At 44.5% G+C, this 24,247-nt stretch overlaps 1 protein-coding gene across 1 annotated transcript in view; it reads left to right on the forward strand.

Annotated features, from left to right (window-relative positions):
* The window catches only part of gucy1b1 (guanylate cyclase 1 soluble subunit beta 1), a 200,685-nt gene that overhangs the window by 174,845 nt on the left and 1,593 nt on the right, over positions 1-24,247 (forward strand). The window contains exons 11-12 of the mRNA XM_043708804.2: positions 10,397-10,537; positions 22,547-22,701. Of these exons, the coding sequence (XP_043564739.2) occupies positions 10,397-10,537; positions 22,547-22,701 (296 nt within the window). The remainder of the gene's footprint in view (positions 1-10,396; positions 10,538-22,546; positions 22,702-24,247) is intronic.

Genomic DNA, 24,247 nt, shown 5'->3' on the forward strand with positions numbered 1-24,247 from the left:
ACAACCCTATCAACTTGGGTGGCAACTTTGAGGGAGGGAATCTATGGATGTGGACCCCATGATCCCTCTGTTCTGCCACACTGCCAAGAATCCTGCCTTTAACCCTATATTCTACAATCAAATTCGACCTTCCAAAGTGAATGACTTCACACTTTTGAACTCCAACTGGTTGAACTCCATCTGCCACTTATCAGCCCAGCTCTGCATCCTGTCAGTAAATAGGTGGAGCGTTTTTCTCTGGAGCATCAGAGGTTGAGAGGTTTATAAAATCACAAGGGGCATGGATAGGGTGAATAACAGCCGGAAGGTGAAGAATCTAAGTGTGAAAGATGGTTATAGTTGATGCTTGAGTTTATATTGTGGTGGGGACGAACAGTAGCCAGAAATGGAATAAGCTATGATTCCATCAGTGATTAATAGTGCTTAAGATCTCATTTATATTGATACTAAAAATTACTGGGAATGCCTGAAATCAGAGATGACACTTCAAACTGCATTGAGAAAAGGTGGCTATTAATGTGATGCAATTTAAGAAATTAGCCAGGACAGAAAGGAGGTTCTGAGTGATCTAGCAAGCTTAAAAGTAAATATATCTCAGGGCCAGATACAATATATCCAAATTCTGGATCAGTGGTGCTGGAAGAGCACAGCAATTCAGACAGCATCCGAGGAGCTTTGAAATCGACGTTTCGGGCAAAAGCCCTTCATTTACCTTTTACAATATATCCAAAGTTGAGTGAGGCAAGGCAGGAAATAGGGACGTTTGAAAAAAAATTAAGTTTCTCTCTGGCCACAGGAGAGGTGCCAGATGACTGGAGGATATCCAATGTGGTACCATTATTCCAGAAGGGAACAGGGGATGTACTGGGAAACTGAAGGTGGTGGGTAACTTATTGGAAACGATTATCAGGGAAAGATAATCTGCATTTGGAGAGGTAAGGAACAGTCAGCATGGCTGTGTGAAGGATAGGTCACATTTGACCAACTTGCTTGAATTTTTTTTTGGTAGAGGTTTTGTGGTGTGTAGATGAGGGCAATGCTTATAGAGTCATAGCGATTTGCAACACGGAAACAGATATCCTAAACTAATCTACTCCCATTTGCCAGCACTTGGGCCATATCCCTCTCAACTATTCCTAGCCATATCTCCATCTAGATGCCTTTTACATGTTGTAATTGTATCAGCCTCCACCACTTACTTTGGCAGCTCATTCCTTACATGCAACACCCTCTGTGCAAATGTTGCTTCTTAGGTCCCTTTTAAATTTTTCCTTCTCACCCTAAACCTATGCCCTCTAGTTCTGGACTTCCCCACCCCAGGCAAAAAAAATTGTCTATTTACCCTATCCATTACCCTCATAATTTTATAAACCCCCTCACATCTGACACTCCAGGGAAAACAGCTCCAGCCTATTCACCCTCTCCCTATAGCTCAAACCCTCCAACCCTGGTAACATTCTTGTAAATCTTTTGCGAACCCTTTCAAGTTTCACAACAACCTTCCTATAGGAGGGAGACCAGAATTGCACGCAGTATTCCAAAGGTGGCCTTACCAATGTCCTGTACAGCTTCAACATGACCTCCCAACTCCAATGCCTACTTGGACTTCAAAGAACATAGAGTATAGAAACATTACAGCGCAGTACAGGCCCTTTGGCCCTTGATGTTGCGCTGACTGTGAAACCAACACTAACCTACACTATTCCATTACGATCCATATGTTTATCTAATGACCATTTAAATGCCCTTAAAGTTGGCGAGTCTACTATTGTTGCAAGCAGGGTGTTCCATGCCCATACTACTCTCTGAGTAAAGACACTACCTCTGACAACTGTCCTATACCTATCACCCCTCAATTTAACACTATGTCCCCTCATGCTAGCCATCATCATCCAAGTAAAAAGACTCTCACTGTCCAACCTACCTAATCCTCTGACATTCTTGTATTCTCTTTTAAGTCACCTTTCTGCAGCTTATCTATGTCCCTCTGTAACCCACAACATCCTTTGTCACTATCCACAACTCCACCGACCTTAGTGTCATTCGCAAATTTACTAACCCATCCTTCTACGCCCTCATCCAGGTCATGTATAGAAATGACAAACAGCAGTGGACCCAAAACAGATCCTTGTGGTGCACCACTCATAACTGAACTCCAGGATGAACATTTCCCATCAACCACCACCCTCTGTCTTCTTTAAGCTAGCCAATTTCTGATCCAAACCGCTGAATCACCCTCAATCCCATGCCTCCATATTTTCTTCAATAGTCTACCTTGGGGAACTTTACCAAACGCTTTCCTGAAATCCATATACACCACATCAACCACTTTACCTTCATCCACCTGTTTGGTCACCTTCCTAAAGAACTCAGTAAGGTTTGTGAGGCATGACCTACTCTTTACAAAACAGCGTTCCCTTATCAACTTATTCCTTTCTAGATTATTATAAATTCAATCTCTTGTAATCCTTTCCAACACCTTACCCACAACTGAAGTAAGGCTCACTGGTCTATACTTACCAGGGTTGTCCCTGCTCTCCTTCTTGAACAAGGGGACAATATTTGCTATCCTCCAATCTTCTGGCACTATTCATGTAGTCAATCGCATAAAGATCCAAGCCAAACATTCTGCAATCTCCTCCTTAGCTTCCCAGAGAATCCCATCCGATCAGGGGACTTATCTGTTTTCACACTTTCCAGAATTGCTTACATCTTCTCCTTATGAACCTAAGACCTATTTAGTCCAATAGCTTGTATGTCAGTATTCTCCTCAACAATATTATGAATACTGATGAAAAATATTCATTTAGTGCTTCTCCTATCTCCTCGGACTCCACGCATAACTTCCAACTACTGTCCTTGACCGGCCCTCATCTTACCCTCATCATTCTTTTATTCGTGATATACCTATAGAAAGCCTTAGGGTTTTCCTTAATCCTACCTGCCAGCATCTCCTCCTGGCTCTTCTTAGCTCTCTCGTTTGGTCCTTCCTGGCTAAATTGTAACTCTGAAGCCCCCTAACTGAGCCTTCATGTCTCATCTTTACATGAGCCTCCTTCTTCCTCTTGACAAGAGATTCAATTTCTTTAGTAAACCATGGGTCCCTTGCTCAACCACTTCCTGTCTGACAGGTTCATAGTTATCTAGGACATGCAGTAGCTGTCCTTGAATAAGCTCCACATTTCAATTGTGCCCAGCTCCTACAGTTTCCTTCCCCATCCTACACATGCCTGTATCGCTAAAGTGAATGTAACCGTATTGTGATGACTTTCAGCAAAGTGCTGACCTACCTCCAAATCTAACACCTGGCTAGGTTCATTACCCAGTACCAAATCTAATGTGGCCTTGCCTCTTGTTGGTCTATCTACATATTATGTCAGGAAACTCTCCTGCACACATTGGACAAAAACTGACCCATCTGTAGTACTTGAACGACAGTGTTTCCAGCCAATATTTGGAAAGTTAAAGTCTCCCATAACAACTACCCTGTTATTTTCACTTCTATCCAGAATCATCCTTGTAATCCTTTCCTCTACACTTTTGGAACTTTTCGGAGGCCTATAGAAAGCTCCCAACAGAGTTACTTGTCCTTTCCTGTTTCTAACCTCTGCCCACACTATCTCAGTAGACGAGTCCTCCAACATCCTTTTTGCCACCGTAATACTATCCTTGACTAACAATGCCACCTCTTCCCCCTTTATCATCTTTGTTCTTACTGAAACATCTAAATCCCGGAACATGCAACATCCATTCCTGTCTCTGCTCTATCCATGTCTCTGAAATGGCCACAACATCGAAGTCCCACATACCGACCCATACTGCAAGTTCACCCACCTTATTCTGGATGCTCCTGGCACTGAAGTTGACACACTTCAAATCAATGTCTTGATTGCCGGTACACTCTTGATACCTTATTTATGACCTCACTACTCTCAACCTCCTGTACACAGGAGCTACAATTCAGGTTCCTGTTCCCCTGCTGAACTAGTTTAAAACCTCCTGAAGAGCATCAGCAAATTCCACCCCCCAGGATATTGGTACCCCTCTGGTTCAGGTGTAGACCATCCTGTAAGGGGCAGAAGATTTAAAGAAAATGTGAAGAAAATCTTTTTTGCCCAGAGTGTGGTAGGAATCTGGAGCGCATTGCCTGTAAGGATGATAAAGGCTTCATGTTTTAAGAAGTATTTAAATGTGCACTTGCAGTGTCAAAGCATACAAGGCTATGGCCAAGTGCTGGAAAGTGAGATTAGAATAGTTCAGTGAATTTCTTTCGACTGGCTGAACATGATGGGTTGAAGGCGGTTTTTTTGCATGGTAGATTTCTATGAGCCCTGTTTCCTTCATAACCAACAATGTAAATACTCACTGAACTGTACCTGGCAGTAATAGGTGGAAGAACATGATATCGTAGTTGTAACTGGGAGTAAACCTGAAATCTGCTGTTTAATAGGGCAGTTAAAATTCAAACACATTGACGTTTGGAGTCACTTGTGGATCAGACCAGGAAAGGATGTCAATTTTTCTCTCTTTAATTATATTACCAGACAAGATAAGGTTTTGCAACAATCAATAGCGCTCACCTGGCTACCATTTGACTACGTTTTTAATTCATTACATTTTCCAGCTGCCATGGTGAGATTCAAGCCCATGACCTCAGAACGTTATGATGTGGAGGTCCTGGTGTTGGACTGGGGTAGACCAGGCCAGACTTTCCTGCTCCTCAGGTGCTGCCTGACCTGCTGTGCTTTTCCAGCACCACTCTAATCAGGACCTGGTCAGAAGTCACACGAGTCAAATAGTTTCTTTGAAATTACAGGCTTTCGGAGCGCTGATGAAGGAGTAGTGCTTCAAAAGCCTGCGCTTTCAAATAAACCTGTTCGACTATAACCTGGAGTTCTGTGACTTCTGACCTCAGAACATTAGACTGCAATTCTGAATTACAAGTCCAGTAAGATAACTTGCCACCACCTCCCATTATAATGCAGTGTCTACGGGTTCAAGAATTTACATTTGTTTGTTTGGTTCTACCAACGAGATCCCATGAGGGTAGAATCTTCTGGAAATACTGGCAGTTTGATGTGCCAGTGGAGAGCTCCCACAACCCGTGCATTGTTTTATCAGGAAGGCCTTACTCAAGCATGTGATGGGCCAGTGCTGGTCTTTCCCCAGGGACATGGACGCCAATGGGATGTTGGGTCTCCCGGCTCTTTCATACTCACCAGTGGTTTCTGTTGATATGAGGCATCAGATTGAAGAGAAACCAAAGTGTAAGTAACGAAATAAGTAATGGAGAGGAGGAACATCATAGGAAAAAGTGGAAGAAATTTTGGCAACCAGTGTAGAGCTATCTCTTAATATCACTCAATCCTAAACCCATGACCCACTATGGCCAGCTTCCCCTTTACGGTTCACTCTCAATTCACTGTGGCACCAGAGAGTTACATTCCAGACCCACCCTAGGAAAGCGGGTTCTGAAATGGAGAAATCAACTGCAAAGATTTCCTGACGGAAGTCATGTCCCATTCTTTTGGGCAATCTGGTAGTGATAGGAGAAAGTGAGCACTGCAGATGCTGGAGATCAGAGTTGAAGAGTGTGGTGCTGGAAAAGGTGCTTCATCAGGAAAGGCTTATGCTCAGAACATCAATTCTCCTGCTCTTCGGATGCTGCCTGAATGACTGTGCTTTGCAGCACCACACTCTTCAGATCTGGTAGTGGTGGCAACCAACTCAATGAGTGAAATTTTAATCCCTACCTCTAGCAGCAGGCTGGAAGTGGGGGACGTTAAATTAGTGGAAGGGAAGGGGATGCCATGTCCATCACTTTCCCACCTCTTCCATGTATTCTACCAATAGTAGAGTAGTTGGTTGATACTGGTTTAGATACTGGGAATTTGATTTAGATACTGGTTTAGATACTGGGAATTTGTCCCTACAGTTTAGAAATTTAAAGCACCTTGCTGTATAGATACAGACAGCTGAACCAGGAAATACAGACAAACATAGGCGGTTTTGTGGGAACGAGAGAGACTCACGTTTGGTATGTTGCCTCCCAGGTGCAAGGGTACGTGATGTCTCTGATCGTGTTTTCCGGGTCCTGGAGGGGGAGGGTGAGCAGCCCGAAGTCGTGGTCCATATTGGCACCAACAACATAGGTAGGAGGAGTGCCGAGGATGTTAGACAGGCTTTCAGGGAGCTAGGTTGGAAGCTCAGAGTGAGAACGAACAGAGTTGTTGTCTCTGGTTTGTTACCCGTGCCACGTGATAGAGATTCGAGGAATAGGGAAAGAGAACACTTAAATGCGTGGCTACAGGGATGGTGCAGGAGGGAGGGATTCCGGTTTTTGGATAACTGGGGTTCTTTCTGGGGACGGTGGGACCTCTATAAACAGGATGGTCTACACCTGAACCTGAGGGGCACCAGTATCCTTGGGGGGAGGTTTGCTAGTGCTCTTGGGGGGGGTTTAAACTAACTCTGCAGGGGCATGGGAACCCAGATTGTAGCTTCAGGGTGCAGGGCCTGGAGTGTAGGGAGGTTAGGAACATGGCATCAATTTCCAAGGAGGGTGTCTGTAAACAGGAAAGTGGCTTGAAGTGTGTATACTTCAATGCAAGAAGTATACGAAATAAGGTAGGTGAACTTGCAGCGTGGGTTGGTATCTGGGACTTCGATGTTGTGGCTATTACGGAGACATGGCTAGAACAGGGACAGGATTGGCTGTTGCAGGTTCCAGGATTTAAATGTTTTAGTAGGGTCAGAGGTGGGGGTAAAAGAGGGGGAGGTGTGGCATTGCTTGTCAAAGATAGTATTACAGTGGTGGAAAGGACGATGGATGAGGACTTGCCATCTGAGGTAGTTTGGGCTGAGGTTAGGAATAGGAAAGGTGAGGTCACCCTGTTAGGAGTCTTTTACAGGCCTCCTAATAGTCCTAGAATCATTGAAGAAAGGATAGGGAAGGTGATTCAGGAGATGAGTGACAGTAATAGGGTGGTTGTTATGGGGGACTTTAACTTTCCTGATATTGATTGGGAAAGCTATAGCTCAAGTTCGTTAGATGGGTCAGTGTTTGTTCAATGTGTGCAGGAGAGTTTCCTGACACAATATGTAGACAGGCCAACAAGAGGTGAGGCCATACTGGATTTGGTTCTGGGTAACGAACCAGGCCAGGTGTTAGAATTAGAGGTAGGTGAGCACTTTGGGGATAGTGACCATAATTCGGTGATTTTTACTCTCGTGATGGAGAGGGATAAGTGTGTACTACAGGGCAAGAGTTATAGCTGGGGTCAGGGAAATTATGATGCGGTGAGGCATGACTTAGGATGTGTGGCTTGGAAAAGTAGACTCCAAGGCAAGAGTGTAAATGATATGTGGAGCTTGTTCAAGGAGCAACTATTGAGTGTCCTTGATAATTATGTACCTGTCAGGCAGGGAGGAAAGGGTCATGTGAGGGAGCCGTGGTTTAATAAGGAATTGGAATCCCTTGTTAAATGGAAGAGGGCGGCCTATCTCAAGATGAGACGTGAAGGTTCAATTGGGGCGATTGAGAGTTATAGGGTAGCCAGGAAGGACCTGAAGAGAGAGCTAAGAGCAGCAAGGAGGGGACATGAAAGGTCCTTAGTCGGTAGGATTAGGGAAAACCCTAAGGCTTTCTATAGGTATGTTAGGAATAAAAGAATGACTAGGGTAGGAATAGGTCCAGTCAAGGATAGTAGTGGGAAGTTGCATGTGGAGGCGGAAGAGATTGGGGAGACACTGAATGAATACTTTTCTTCAGTATTTACTCAGGAACAGGGCCTTGTCGTCGATGTGAATACTGAGTCACAAATAAGTAGAATGGATGGCTTTGAGGTATGTAGAGAAGTGGTGTTGGAAATCCTGGAAAAGGTGAAAATAGATAAGTCCCCTGGGCCTGATGGCATTTATCCTAGGATTCTCTGGGAAGCAAGGGAGGAGATTGCAGAGCCATTGGCCTTGATTTTTATGTCCTCTTTGTCTACAGGAGTAGTGCCAGAAGACTGGAGGATAGCAAATGTGGTTCCCTTGTTCAAAAAGGGGAGTAGGGATAACCCTAGTAACTATAGGCCGGTGAGTCTCACTTCTGTTGTGGGCAAAGTCTTAGAGAGAATTGTAAGGGATAGGATTTATGCACATCTGGATAGGAATAATGTGATCAAGGATAGTCAGCATGGTTTTGTGAAGGGCAGGTCGTGCCTCACAAACCTTATTGAATTCTTTGAAAAGGTGACGAAGGAGGTTGATGAGGGGAAAGCGGTAGATGTGGTATATATGGATTTTAGTAAGGCGTTTGATAAGGTTCCCCATGGTAGGCTACTGCAGAAAATACGGAGATATGGCATTGAGGGTGAGTTGGAGGTTTGGATTAGGAATTGGCTGGATGGAAGAAGACAGAGGGTAGTAGTTGATGGCAAAGTTTCTTCATGGAGTGCCGTCACTAGTGGTGTTCCGCAAGGATCTGTTTTGGGACCATTGCTGTTTGTCATTTTTATAAATGACCTGGAAGAGGGGTTAGAAGGTTGGGTGAGCAAGTTTGCGGATGATACAAAAGTCGGAGGAGTTGTTGACAGTGAGGAAGGATGTGGCAGGTTACAGCAGGATATAGAGAAGCTGCAGAGCTGGGCAGAAAGGTGGCAAATGGAATTCAATGTAGCTAAGTGTGAGGTGATTCACTTTGGGAAGAATAACAAAAAGATGGGGTACTGGGCTAATGGTCGGATACTTGGTAGTGTGGATGAGCAGAGGGATCTTGGTGTCCATGTACACAGATCTCTGAAAGTTGCCACCCAAGTAAATAGTGCGGTGAGGAAGGCATATGGCGTATTGGCTTTTATTGGTAGAGGAATTGAGTTCCGGAGTCCTGAGGTCATGATGCAGTTGTATAAGACTCTGGTGCGGCCGCATCTGGAATATTGTGTGCAGTTTTGGTCGCCATACTATAGGAAGGATGTGGAGGCACTGGAACGGGTGCAGAGGAGGTTTACCAGGATGTTGCCTGGTATGGAAGGAAGATCGTATGAGGAAAGACTGAGACACTTGGGGCTGTTTTCATTAGAGAAAAGAAGGTTTAGGGGTGACTTGATTGAGGTGTACAAGATGATTAGGGGGTTAGATAGGGTTGACAGTGTGAACCTTTTCCCGCGTATGGAGTCGGGTATTACAAGGGGGCATAGCTTTAAATTAAGGGGGGGTAGATATAGGACTGAAGTTAGGGGTAGGTTCTTCACTCAGCGAGTCGTAAGTTCATGGAATGCCCTGCCAGTAGCAGTGGTGGACTCTCCCTCTTTATGGGCATTTAAGCGGGCATTGGATAGGTATATGGAGGATAGTGGGTTAGTATAGGTTAGGTGGTCTTGGATCGGCGCAACATCGATGGCCAAAGGGCCTGTACTGCGCTGTATTCTTCTATGTTCTATTAAACTATTGTTACAGTTAATTCATAAGATCATAAGTTTCAGTTGGCAGAATATCTGGGGCTCAACAAGGTTAAATTGGGTTAGCCCCAAAGGAACTGGCTTTCAGCAGCGAGTCAATTTCAGTTGGACATTTTGGAGGTCATGGAATTTAGTCCTGGAAGGACAGGCTGGCAAAAGCATGGTTAAAGAAGAGTTTAGTGTGATTTCCAACTGGCCTCCATGTTCCCAGTGTGAGAAGGGGACGGATAAACTGGTGGCATATGCTCACTGGAAGGTTAATGCAAGCCAACTGCCCCTGTTACCTGCCTAGCTGGGATTGCAGCCTAATATTATCTTGTAGAGGGTCTCATTCCCAGCGTACCCTCCTGATTCATGTCATGGTTAGATTAAATTCCCTACAGTATGGAAACAGATCCTTCGACCCTCCGAAGAGTAACCCACCCAGACCCATTCCTCTACCCTATATTTACTGCTGACTAATGCAATTTAGCATATCCAATTTGTCTGACCTGCACATCCTTTGGATTGTAGGAGGAAACTGGAGCATCCGAAGGAAACCCGCACAGACGTGGGGAGAATGTCTTTGTGCAGTTTGCACAGTCACCAAATTTTGTGTTTTTTTAATGCTTCTTAATTGAACTTTTATTAAAATTTGGCTCAGAGTGCACTTTCTAATTGAGGTGTTCTCTCCATTACTTATTTCGTACTGTAGCTGGAAAACCTCTGATCAGCCCTCCAGCTTTGAGAGCCATCAAACTGGCTTTAATTCAACTGAATACCCATCTCCATGTAAAGGAAGAACTTACTAACTTGAAAATCAATTTTTAAAATTCTTGGTGGTAGAATTCCTTTATATATACAAAGCCTCTGTGGCAAAATTGAATATCAATATCATTCCTAGTTTTTGTTCCTTGATGATTTGATTAATAAATCTTTAAGGAGGCTATTTATTTCTCTTATGTATTCAGGTGGAGACAGTTGGGGATAAGTACATGACCGTGAGTGGTCTGCCAGAGCCATGTATCCATCATGCTCGTTCCATATGCCATCTTGCTTTGGACATGATGGAGATTGCAGAGCAGGTGAAGGTTGATGGAGATCCTATACAGGTTAGTTATGCAAAATTCTGAACTTACAAAAATTGGTATCTCATCTTTTCAGTTATATATTTAATATTTTCATTGATTTTCAAAAGTGTTAATCATGGATTTTAAAAAAATCTTGAAACTGCTTATCCTTCTATAATTCTTGTGGACTCACTGTCTTTTGTTTGTCTTCCATGCTTTCAGGTTCACTTGTGCTTTCTACATGAGCCACAAATATAATATCCCATTATTTTTCTAATTTTGATTTCATTGTTGGTGATATTAACCTGATGTGTTTGTACATGTTATTTGTTTTTGATTTTAATCAAGACCTTTTAAATTTTTAAAATGCAAACATTTTCTCAAAACAATTACTATGGGCAGAAACTTACAATAGTCTATATTACGCAGAGCTTGGTAAGATGAACTGGTAGTTTCAAGCCAGATGCTCATTGAGATCATCTCATCAATTCTTTTTTTTGCATTTTGCAAGTGGTGTAGCAGGATTCTTGTCAGGTAGCAATGAGTTTCCAATTGATGCTGCTCCTTGCATGTTAAGCACCTTATTAACAACCCAACTTGCCACTGTTACACTTTTACTAAATTCCTTATTGGGAAAACTCAACATGAAAACCAGAGCGGATCTTGGTAGTTCATCTTACTTCAGCTGCTTCTTGCCCACAGACAAACTGCAGATTCTTGTGTGATCCCCCAGCATCAGTCACACATACCTGCCAACCACAGACATTGAGGGTCCACTTTCATGTAGCCATTGCCACCATCAAGCATACCTCAATGCTCTGGCACTGAGCCCTTTAAGAGCAGTCTACCAAGCAGGGCAGGATCTCAACCAGCAGTATACAGCTGTATCAAGTGTAGGTACTGAACAGGGTCAGGAACCCTTAAACAGCATGTGCCAGACTGACCACCAATGCTGTCTCAGCATAACTTCACCTGGTGCCTGCTGGCATACCTGCTACTTGCATGCTTTAACTTGCCCTGCTTTGCCCTGCATTGGCAATTGTGCAGTTGCAGAACCAGGCAAGTCACTGTAGTATGCAGCAGTCCACAGTCACGTGCACATGCATCTTGCCATAAATGTCGATGTTCCATGTCAGTCTAGCACCTGTATCATGTAGCCTCCGTGTTTGTGTCAAACAAAGCATCTGCAGCAAGTGTGCAACGTCTGAAAGTCTGAAGAAAGTAGTCAGCAATTAAGTCCATGGAGGAGCTGTCATTCAGGGAGCCCAGGTAGTTACTTAAGGGCAGCCTCACATACAAGTCACTGGTTTTTGCCATAGACAGTCATGCAATCAGGGTGCTGTTGCACAGTGTGATCGTGCTGTAGGGGCCTGGATCATGGATAGTTCTTTGGCTTCATTGAGGCAAATACGGCAGGGCTTGGGGGAGCTGTCGTAGCTGAACATGAGTTCACAAACTCGGGATCTAGGCAGATGAGGGCTAGCACTGGCTGGTCAGGCTGCCTGAAGGTTGGCCACTGTCATTTTGTTGCCTTTGTTCACACAAATTAAGGATGGTGACGAAGAGAAGGAGGAGTGACAGGTAAGTAGATGTAAAGCTACTCTGAGAGGGCCATTTGCTGTTATTGCAGCATTGAAGCACACGGATAGAGTGTGGCATTGAGAAGAATGACTACAACAGGACTTGTCGTGTATAAGTTGGAAGGGCCGACTTGTGAGGGAGGGTGTTGCGTCTGCGACCAGTCACTGAGATTTCACATAGTAATAGCATCATTCTCCAATATGCTGAATACTCGGGCATCTAGGATCCTAATCCCTGTCTACCCTACAGCATTATTCATCTCTATAGGTTAAACCTTTATGTCAATGTCACTACTAGGGAATATCCACAAGTAAAGTCAATCAAGTAGACAATGATGAAGAGGGGTTGTTCTAACGTATTGGGGTTAGCCATTGCCATGAACATGCACTGCTACCTCTGCCTCAAGATAATATGTTTGGCCCACATCATACAGTCCCAACCATGGGTCCTGATGAAATGGCCAAAGCTCTGATGCATCAGGGGCCAGTGAATTGTCTAAACCCTGAACAGAGAAGGGACGATGATATATATGTAGTGAACTGAAAGGATTTATGAAATGAAAAAACTTTACAAAATACTGAGTGCAAAATGAAAATCATGATATTTTGAGCCATCATACCCCTGTGCCATTAGTACAATCTTTGACCCCTCTTCCATCTGCTGCAGTGGGATGGAGGGAGCCTGTTGATTGTAGAGAATTTGTCAGGCCACCTCAGGCATTTAGATCTGGATGGGCCAGACATGCTGGGCGTCTTCTTGTCAGAGACAGGTTGACCCTCCTCAGCTGCAACTTCCAATGCTCGGAAGAGGCATCCTGAATGGAGACTTCTGAGAGGCCCCGTGTCTGATTGCTCCTCAGACTGGATGCCTCCTGGTATCACACTGTCTCCTTGTGAGGAGGGGCATCTTGATTAGTGTCATGTCTCCCTCTTCTACTTGATTAGTGTCAAGTCTCCCTGTCTTCAGTATTGAGGACCAGTGTATGGGGTGATAGTGTGTGGGTGTTGGCACCTGTCTAGCGGCCCATGAGGGTGCTTGGCCTGTCTCACCTCAGCAGTTGCCAACTTGTCCCTGGAGGTAGACTTACAGTCACAGGGCTAGCCGCACTTTTGCAGAATCTGAGCGATAATAGTGCATCAAATGGACTACCTGCATTACTGCGACATCTGACTGATGATGGTCAGTGTGTCATTTACTAGCTGTAACTAGCTTCTCTGTAATGAAGGCCAATGCCTTTTGTGTTCTTGCCTGTCACAGCTGCTCCTCCCTGTGCATCTGGATGATGTTTCTCACTGCTGAGACCACAGGGTTCTCTCTTACTGTGGGAGCAACAAGTGCCCAATCTCCAGCAACCCCATAGCTGACAGTGTGCTGGGACACATTTCTGCCTCACCCACATGTGAAGCTGTGTGAAATTCACTGTGCACACTAATGAAGCCTGTCAAGATGCCATCATATATGCTGCTCGGAAAGGGGGGGTCCATGATCCCTCCAATACTTCCTCATTCTCTACTGAAAGTAAGGTTCCTTTGACATCATCCCCATTAAACACTCCTGAGACAGGGATAACACAGGATGAATACGGAGGGAGGACTCCCCCTACTTGTTAAACTCAGTTCCTTCAAGGCCGTCCCCTTCAAACTTTCCCAGGGCAGGACACCAACATATTAAAATATAGAGTAAGCAAATCCACTAGAAGGCTTATTGGCTGTGTGCCCTTCCCCATATCAGGTGCCTGTAGACCAGGAATGTGTGATTGACGTGGAATTCAAACTTAGGAGCAACCCAATCAAAAAACTAAGGATGGGCTATAAATGGGAACCCTTGATGTAAATGTGATACACAGTCCCTTCTAAGCCACGAAAACAGCACATAGTGTGGCATTCAGTGAAGTGACTCAAACTATGATTAAATTGGACTGCTGCATGCAGCATTCTCCACCCCAGATCCCCAATAGAAGAGAGGATCTGCTGGAGATCTTGCCAGCAGAGGGCAAAATGGTATATACAACGGAAGAAAGTGAAAAGGTAGAGGGTATGCAGCAGCAGTCCATACAGGAGACACCATCACACCATCCAAAAGGGCATGGGGAAAGCTCCCCTAGGTGGACCTCAATCTTCTTATCTCGGGATGTTGAGGAGGTTTTGTCTGGAGAAGATAGGCTGAACCTTGGGAGGATGGGTGCACCTGAAGGCACAAGAGACAAAAGGCATTGAGGTCACTGTTTGGGAATGATGCATGGCTAATGTGAGTGTTGCAGTGGAACAGCAAGTATTACTTATGGGTGTCAGGGCTTAGATGTCTCTGCATTCCCTCCAGTGACTGCAAGTATCCTTTCCTCAGAGGGAGTAACGACATGACGTTTGGCACCCTGTCACTTGTGTACTGTAGCTATGACTTGTTATAAATGTCTTGACTCGTAATGACATAAAGGGGAATCATATGTAAGACACAAGTAGGTGGCACTGCTGTTTTATTCCTAATGAAGGGCTTTTGCCCGAAACGTCGATTTCGCTGCTCCTTGGATGCTGCCTGAACTGCTGTGCTCTTCCAGCACCACTAATCCAGGCACTGCTGTTAGGGCTGATGCAAGTAGTGGAAAGGTGCAGAAGTATTCTGAGGGAGTGAGGAGGCACTACTGAGGGTAGACAGTGCTTATGGTGTGGAAAAACCAGGCGATTGAGTGAAGGAAGGTGTTCCATGCAACAGAGGGGTATTGGACTACAAGCAATGGTGGGAAGTAGATGCACTGTCATGGATGAGTATAAGGCCTCAGAAAACAGATTATTGCATTTACTGTGGTAGAGCAAAGAAAATAATTGACCAAAGGCTGAAAGACTAATTAATTTGGCGAGTTTCAAAAGATACAGCGAGAAAATGCATTTGATCTCATTGGAAGAATCAAACCACAATATTCAACATGACTCATACTTGGCCAAAAGGACCTTGATCGTAGAGGTTGATGGCCGAGGAGTGATAGATGGAGTTTAATCTAGATAAATGTAAGGTGCTCCATTTTGGTAGGGAGTGTTACCAAAAAAAAAGGGACCTTGGAGTGCAGGTAGGCACAGTAATGAAGAAAGTGTTTGGTACCCTTGCCTTTATTGGTCAGTGCATTGAGTCCAGGAGTTGGGAGATAACATTGCAGCAGTACAGGACATTGGTCAGGCCACTTCTTAGGAATACTGGGTGCAATTCTGGTCTCCTTGTGATAGGAAGGATGTTGTGAAAGGTTTCAGAAAAGATTTGCAAGGATGCTGCCAGGGTTGGAGTGTTTGAGCTATAGGGAGTGGCTGAATAGGCTGGGCCTTTTTCTGTGAAGTGTGAGAGGCTGGAGGGTGACCTTATGTTGGTTTATAAAATCATATGGGGCATAGATAGGGTGAATAGTCAAGGTCTTTCCCTCAGGGGATGCGAGTCCAAAACTAGATAGGTTTGCATAGGTTTAAACTGAGACTGGAAAGATTTAAACTGGAGATAAGGGGCAAATCTTTCATGCAAAGGGTGGTGTGTGTATGGAATGAGCTGCCAGAGGAAGTGATGGAGACTAGTACAGTAACAACATTTAAAAGGCATCTGGATGGGTGTATGAATAGAAGGAATATGGACCAAATGCACCCAAATGGGCAGCACGGTGGCACAGTGGTTAGCACTGCTGCCTCACAGCGCCAGAGACCTGGGTTCAATTCCCGCCTCAGGCAACTGACTGTGTGGAGTTTGCACATTCTCCCCGTGTCTGCGTGGGTTTCTTCCGGGTGCTCCGGTTTCCTCCCACAGTCCAAACATGTGCAGATTAGGTGAATTGGCCACGCCAAATTGCCCGTAGTGTTAGGTGAAGGGGAGTGAGTTTGGGTGGGTTGCTCTTTGGAGGGTTGGTGTGGACTTGTTGGGCCAAAGGACCTGTTTCCACACTGTAAGTAATCTAATCTAATCTAATTTCTTGAGGATATCTGGTGGGTATGGATAGGTTGGACCAAAGGCTCTATTTCTGTGCTGTGCATGTGACTATGACTCTTGAGATTCACCTTTGCTATTTTGTAACTTTCTATGTGATTTATTTTCACATTCTTCTTTCTTCCTCTCCAAGATATTTCTTTTCCTGTTGTCTTTTTATATTTTGTAAAGACTGAGACTCAAGTACCTTCCACTTATTCTCACTTTATCTTTTCTGTTTCTGTTTGCCTCCTACACTTTATGCTTATGATATATTCTCTCATTCTTCCTCTATATCTCTTTTTGTCTGTTTTTTCAATAGATTTCAGACTAGTTCATCACATTTGAAGCAAATTCTCTGAAAGCTGTCAAAAGAATTTTCTTGGTGTATGCGAGCATAGCAATATCTAGGTAGAACAAAGAATCAAGAACAGTACAGCACAGGAACAGGCCCTCTAGCTCTCCAAGCGTGGGCCAATACATTTTGCCTTTCTATACTAAAACTGTCTTCACTTACAGGAACCGTATCCCTCTATTCCCTTGCTATTCATGTATTCGTCCAGATGTTTCATGAATGTGTCTGCTTCTACCACCACCTCTGGCAGTATGCTCCAGACACTCACCACCTTTTGTGTGAAAACGTACCTCACAAACTCTCCCCTGACTCTGCACCTTGAACCTATGTCCCCTACTAATTGACCTGTCCATACTGGGGAAAAAAGCCTCATTATTTCCAATCAATCCATGGCATTCGCAATCTTATAAACTTCTATCAGGTCGCCCCTCAACCAGTGAGAACAAACCTAGTCTATCCAACCTTTCTTTATAGCTGAAATTCCCTATACTAGGCAATATCCAGGTAAACCTTTTCTATACCCTCTCCAAAGCATCCACATCCTTGTGGTAGTGCAGTGACCAGAACTGACATAATATTCCAAGTGTTACCTAACTAAAGTTTGATAAAGCTCCAGCATAGCTTGTCTATCCTTATACGCAGTGCCCTTCCAATGAAGGCAAGGATGCCATAGACCTTGTTTACTACCTTATTCAACTGCGCTGTCACCCTCCGTGATCTTTTTAAGCTGCACACCCAGATCACTCTGCATATCAGCAGCCACCTTGATAGTTACTATCACTGAATCGCCCACTACCACCACCCTGGGGAGTTATCATTGATCAGAAACTCAAATGGACTGACTGCATAAACAGTGGCCAAAAGAGCAGGTCAGCGGCTAGGAATAGTGAGCAAGCAACTCACTTCCTGATTCTCCAAAGCCTGTCCACCTTCTGCAAGGCACAAGTCAGGAGTGTGGTGGAATACTCCCCACTTTGCTGGATAAGTGCAGCCCCAATAACACTCAAGGAGCTTGACATCAGTTTTGATTCCAGTTTTGCTCAGGCTCCTTGATGCCATACTCGGTCAAATGCAGCCTTGATGTCAAGGGCTGTCACTCTCCCCACGTTGAGAATTCAGCTCTTTTGTCCATGTGTGGACCAAGGCTGTAATGAGGTCAGGAGCTGAGCGACCTTGGCAGAACTCAAACTGGATGTCACTGAGCAGGTGCTGCTTGATTGCCATGTTGATGACACCTTGCATCACTTTGCTGATGCTCGAGAATAAACTGGCGTGGTAATTAGTCAGGCTTGATTTGTCCAGCTTTTTATATACAGGACGTAAGAGGGCAATTTTCCATATTTTTGGGTAGATGCCAATTTCGTAACTGTACTGGAACTGCTTAGCTAAGGACTGGCAAGTTCTGGGACACAGTGAATTGGTGTTGAATGGGGATTTGGGAAGGAGGTGGTTTTGCTTTCCAAACCGCTAGACTGGGAAGTTATTTCTTAGTTTTGCTGTTTATATTTCTCCAGTTATCAACTTCTTAGAGGTTCTGAGAAAAGATCTCATTCTGTAAGAAATTTTTGTTTTAAAAGTGGGTCTACATTGACCGGTGATTTTGGAATTCGACATATAAGTTCTATGTGGTTATAATACAACCTGTTGTCGAAATATTTCATGAAGACCTAGTACTCATCGTTTTTGAATTAGAAAAAGGCAATTTGTTTTCTTCCTTAACTATCGATGTGAATGGGCATTAATGTTTAAAGAGGATTGGGCTAGATTGTGGATATTAATTTTCTCTTATAGATTTACAACTTATTAACTTCAGCAGAACATTGATAATTTTTGTTTATTTGACATTATAAGTTGGGTATCTAAGATCTGTTATTTTTTAAATCTAATTAGAAAGAATTGAGCAATTCTGAGGGATATTGAATTAAAACATATGTTTTAGTTCCACTGTTATGAATGCAACAATAGGGAGGCTAATTTGGTTTAACTTCTAATGTCATAACGTAATTGGTGCTCATTCAGGATCAGTTTAGAAGTTTCCTTAGTACTGTTGCAGCTCATGACTACAGCTAAATTAGCAGAGTTAGTCAGCTGACTGATGATAAACTTGCAAGAGTAAACTAAGATGGCAGGCATTATATTAAAGCAGTTGGGCTTAATTGAAATACCAGAGAGGCCAAATGAACCAGGCAGTACAGGCATGAATCAGTGAACCTTCTGTTGCAGTTAAGGCAATTGGAAATGAGAGAATTGGAGATGAAATTCCAAAAGATTTAAACTTGAATTCCAAAATGTGTTGAAAAACTGGAAGTAGAGGTGAGAAGAGATGCTGCTTAAGCAAACAAAACTAAAAGTTTGGGAGAACTTGGTTAAGGAAAGGCCGAGACAACATATGCACTTTACTTTGAGATAGGTACTTTACTTTGAGGTAGATACAGTTTTCAACTAGTTTTAACTGATTCCTCCTGAAATTTTCTACATGTGAAGATCCCTAAATGATTGTTTTAGGGGGGACACTGTGGCAAATTCACAAATGTACTTTTAACCAGGGATGGTTTGGGTCTGTTTGGGACTGTGGTTTTTTTTGTTTAATCAATGAACTCAACTTGAGGAAATGGAAGTCATGCATAGTCACTAACACTTAAGTTTACACTGCTAACCTTCATCCAGCTAGATTGTTCATCAGTGATTCTTTGCTAAGTGAGAAATTTTGAATTCTGTATTCCATCTTAATGCTGTGTTCTGCTGAACATGGACCCAAGAATATTGAGTCAGCATGGTTGTTTAGTGGTTAGCAGTGCTGCCCCGCAGTGCCAGGGACCTGGGTTTGATTTTACTCTTTGGAGACTGCAAATTCCACACTGACATTCTACCCTTGTCTGCATAGGTTTACTCTGGTGCTCCAGTTTCCTCCCAGCCTAAAGATGTGCAGGTTAGGTGGATTGGTCAGGGGAAATGCAGGTTTACAGGGACTGAGTGGAATGCTCTTCAGAGTGTTTGTGTGGACCCAGTGGGCCAAATTAATTGCTTCCACACTGTAGGTTTCTATGAATATGTTGTATCTACAAAATGTTTGCCATCTGGTACCAATAATGAATTTTTGCAGTGTTGAAGACTCTAAATTCATCCAGGATAGCTTTCTAAGCCAGTATTCATACAAGACTGTACTAGAGACCTATGTTAATTTTAGAGCTGAAAGTGTGTTGCAGGAAATGGAAATGCCTGCCTCTTAGGATATGTGGAACAGTCCATCTTCCGCAGCTACACTGGCACCACCCCCCACCTTTTCCTCCGCTACATCGATGACTGTATCGGCGTTGCCTCATGCTCCCACGAGGAGGTTGAACAGTTCATCCACTTTACCAACACCTTCCACCCCGACCTCAAATTTACCTGGACCATCTCAGACTCCTCCCTCCCGTTCCTAGACCTTTCCATTTCTATCTCGGGCGACCGAATCAACACGGACATTTACTATAAACCGACCGACTCCCACAGCTACCTAGACTACACCTCCTCCCACCCTGCCCCTGTAAAAACGCCATCCCATATTCCCAATTCCTTCGTTCCTGCCGCATCTGCTCCCAGGAGGACCAGTTCCAATACTGTACAACCCAGATGGCCTCCTTCTTCAAAGACCGCAGTTTCCCCCAGACGTGATCGACGAGGCCCTTGACCGCATCTCCTCCACTTCCCGCTCCTCCGCCCTTGAGCCCCGCCCTTCCAATCGCCAGCAGGACAGAATACCACTGGTCCTCACCTACCACCCCACCAACGTCCATATACATCGTATCATCTGTCGTCATTTCCGCCACCTCCAAACGGACTCCACCACCAAGGATATATTTCCCTCCCCTCCCCTATCAGCGTTCCGAAAAGACCACTCCCTCCGTGACTCCCTCGTCAGGCCCACACTGCCCATCAACCCAACCTCCACTCCCGGCACCTTCCCCTGCAACCGCAAGAAATGCAAAACTTGCGCCCCTTACTTCCCTCCAAGGCCCCAAGGGATCCTTCCATATCCATCACAAATTCACCTGCACCTCCACTCACATCATTTACTGCATCCGCTGCATCCGATGTGGCCTCCTCTATATTGGGGAGACAGGCCACCTACTTGCGGAACGTTTCAGAGAACACCTCTGGGACACCCGGACCAACTAACCCAACCACCCTGTGGCTCAACACTTCAACTCCCCCTCCCACTCCACCAAGACATGCAGGTCCTTGGACTCCTCCATCGCCAGACCACAACAACACGATGGTTGGAGGAAGAGCGCCTCATCTTCCGCCTAGGAGCCTCCAACCGCAAGGGATGAACTCAGATTTCTCCAGTTTCCTCATTTCCCCTCCCCCCACCTTGTCTCAGTCAAATCCATCAAACTCAGCACCGCCTTCCTAACCTGCAATCTTCTTCCTGACCTGTCCGCTCCCACCCCCACTCCGGCCTATCACCTTCACCTTGACCTCCTTCCACCTATCGCATTTCCAACGCCCCTCCCTGAAGTCCCTCCTCCCTGCCTTTTATTTTAGCCTGCTTGGCACACTCTCCTCATTCCTGAAGAAGGGCTCATGCCCGAAACGTTGATTCTCCTGCTCCTTGGATGCTGCCTGACCTGCTGCGCTTTTCCAGCAACACACTTTCAGCTCTTATCTTCTGCAGTCCTCACTTTCTCCTCTAGGTTAATTTTGGGTCATGAAGATGAGGAAATATCAGTGAGGGTAGATTAGATTAGATTACATTACAGTGTGGAAACAGGCCCTTCGGCCCAACAAGTCCACACCGACCCGCCGAAGCGCAACCCGCCCATACCCCTAACCTAACACTATGGGCAATTTAGCATGGCCAATTCACCTGACCTGCACATCTTTGGACTGTGGGAGGAAACCGGAGCACCCGGAGGAAACCCACGCAGACACTGGGAGAACGTGCAAACTCCACACAGTCAGTCGCCTGAGACGGGAATTGAACCCGGGTCTCTGGCGCTGTGAGGCAGCAGTGCTAACCACTGTGCCACCGTGCCACCCACAACATCCAAGATTCCAATGGAAATGACAAGATCAAATTCTCAACTGGGTGAAGGTTGTAATTTTTAAAATAATATCTGATATGATTTGGCCAAAATGGGCTGGGAGCAGATACTTTGAGGTACATTTGTCACAGAACAGTGGTAACATTCAAAAAGGAAATGAGTAGTACAGAACTAACATAGTCTAAGAAAGAAAACGTATGAGACCACCAAATTCTGTAAACCTTGGATGTCAAGAGACATACAGCATTGGATTAAGAACGGTGGATCACAGCAATTACCAAGGCTCAAAACTGCAGCAGAAGTAGATTTAAGGTAAGGGCACATGTTTTTAAGAAGATGAGGTGAAACATTTTCACACACAGGATATTGGGAATTGGGATCTTACTTTCTGTAAGTGGCTGAGGCAGAAATGTTCATAACAACATATAAGAAATATTTAGATGTGCATTTGCAATGCCAAGGCAGACATATTTATCGACCAAGTGCTGGAAAATGAGGTGAGAATGGACAGTTGGCTGTTTTGTACTGTTGCTATTACAATGAACTGAAGGACATTTATTTTACACTCTGTGACTATGACGCCAAGCAATGTAAAAACAATCTTTCTCGGAAGGAATTGATTGATGTATCAAAATGTTTCTTGGTTTCTACTGTTCAATATTGCTATCCAAATTAGAAGTAATTTGAATAATTGTATGTGCACAAATCTCTGCTGCCAGTGTTAAATGAGTTTAAGTGGCTACGTGGCCACAATTGTCAATTTTTTGGTGAGCAAGAATCCCATAGGATATTTTAATCAACCTGTTCAGACACGTTATCAGGAGAGCTGGGACTTGAACCTTCTGGCCCAGAAGTAGGAACATTACCACTGCACTATAAATCCCCACAGCTAATATAAATTACCCCCAGTTTGCCTAATTTTTCAAATTCCTGTTGATCTGGCTCATTTTAATTGAACATGAATGGCAAAATCATTGTTAATGTGTTAAAATTCACTGAATCATGTGCTTTCAGTTGTGCGCTGAGGTATTTTGACGTCAGAATGTCAGGTGTTTCCACTCCGTGTGTAAGAAACAGCTGCTTGTTGTTCTATCTCCTGAGTTCACTATTAGTTTGGAATATTTTGATTGTTTATAAATTCTATCACTTCAGACCACTATAGGTATTCACACTGGGGAAGTGGTCACAGGTGTAATAGGCCAGAGGATGCCTCGCTACTGTTTGTTTGGAAATACCGTTAACCTAACAAGCAGGACAGAAACCACAGGAGAAAAAGGGAGAATCAACATTTCAGAATATACATATAGGTGAGCAGCTGTTCAATCTGTAATAATTAAATTTCTGTCTGTTTGCATTTTCTGATTGTGATGATTTTATTTAGTCTGCAGAGCCTGTCCCATTCTGCCCCAACCTCCTACTGGGCCTCAGGCCTGTATCCCCAAGCCTTGCTTCAGCCTCATTTACTGGACTGCTGGCCCATTGCTTTCTCAATTCATTGGCCTACTTCTGGACGTCTGATAACACTGAGGGGGAAGAAAAACGGGAACAGCATCAAAGGGGTCACAATGATGGGGGATCTCCTCTGCCCTAGAAGAAACCAACCCCAATCTGTCCAATCTCTCTTCATAACTGAAATCTTCTAGCCCAAGTAATATTCTGGTAAATGACTACCTCCTTGTGTGGATTCCAGAACTGCACACAACACTCTAACTGCCACCCTCACCAACACTTTGTTAGTTCCAGCAAATTTGCCCTACTCTTAAACTAATGAAGGAATCATACCATATGCTGCCTTAGCTACTTTATCTACCTGGTTGCAAAGATTTTTTTCTCATTATTCTTCAGTAAATGTCATGTAAATCAATTAACACCATGTAGGATACCTCAAGGGCCTGATACCTCAAGGGCTTAGTGTACATGCAAACCAAGGTCTCTTTGATCCTCTGAACTATAACTTATCATGTATTCCCTTGCCTTGGTTGGCCTGCTATGTATCCAGTTTGAATTCCATTTGCCACAGATCAGCCCATTTGACTAGCTCATCTATCTTGTCTTGTCAGCTAAGACTATCTTCAGGACATTCCAGATAGCCTCCTATTTCAAGGAGTGCCATTTCCCCTCCTATGTGATCAACAATGCCCCTCCAGCACATCATCTCCACTTCTTGCACCTTCATCCTTGAATCCTACCCTTCCAACTTCAACAAGGATGGAATTCCCCTGGTCCTCACCTTCCACCCTAACAATCTCCAGATACAGCACATATCCACTGTCATTTCTGCCACCTACAATCCGATCCCACCACCAGAGATCTATTTCCCTCACCAACCCTCTCAGCATTCCCAGAGATCATTCCATGTGCAACACCCACCAACTCACCCCCCACTCCTGGTACCTTCCCTTGCCACCACAAGAGGTGTAAAACCTGCACCCACATCTCACCCCTCACCCCCGTCCAAGAGGATCCTACCACATCCGGCAGAGATTTTCCTACACAACCAAACAGTGTCCATTCTTCTCGATGTTGTCGCTTCTGCATTGGGGAAACAGACGCCAGCTCATGGAATGTTTCAGGGAACATCTCTATGACACGCACCAAACAACCCCACCACCCTGTGACTGATCACTAAAACTCCTCCTCCCACTCTGCCAAGGACATGCAGGTCCTGGGCCACCGCCTCCACCAAATCCTAGTCACCCAAGGAATGCAGGAAGAATGCCTCATTTTCTGTGTTGGGACTCTCCAACCACACAGCATCAACGTCGACTTCACGAGTTTCCTTATCTCCTCTCCCCAACTCATCCCCAATCCAATCCTCCAACTCGGCACCACCCTCTTGATCTGTTCTACCTG

This window comes from Chiloscyllium plagiosum, unplaced genomic scaffold (genome assembly GCF_037043375.1).
Source record: "Chiloscyllium plagiosum isolate Xiang-an unplaced genomic scaffold, Cpla_swu_hap1 HiC_scaffold_36, whole genome shotgun sequence".
NCBI classification, from domain to species: domain Eukaryota; kingdom Metazoa; phylum Chordata; class Chondrichthyes; order Orectolobiformes; family Hemiscylliidae; genus Chiloscyllium; species Chiloscyllium plagiosum.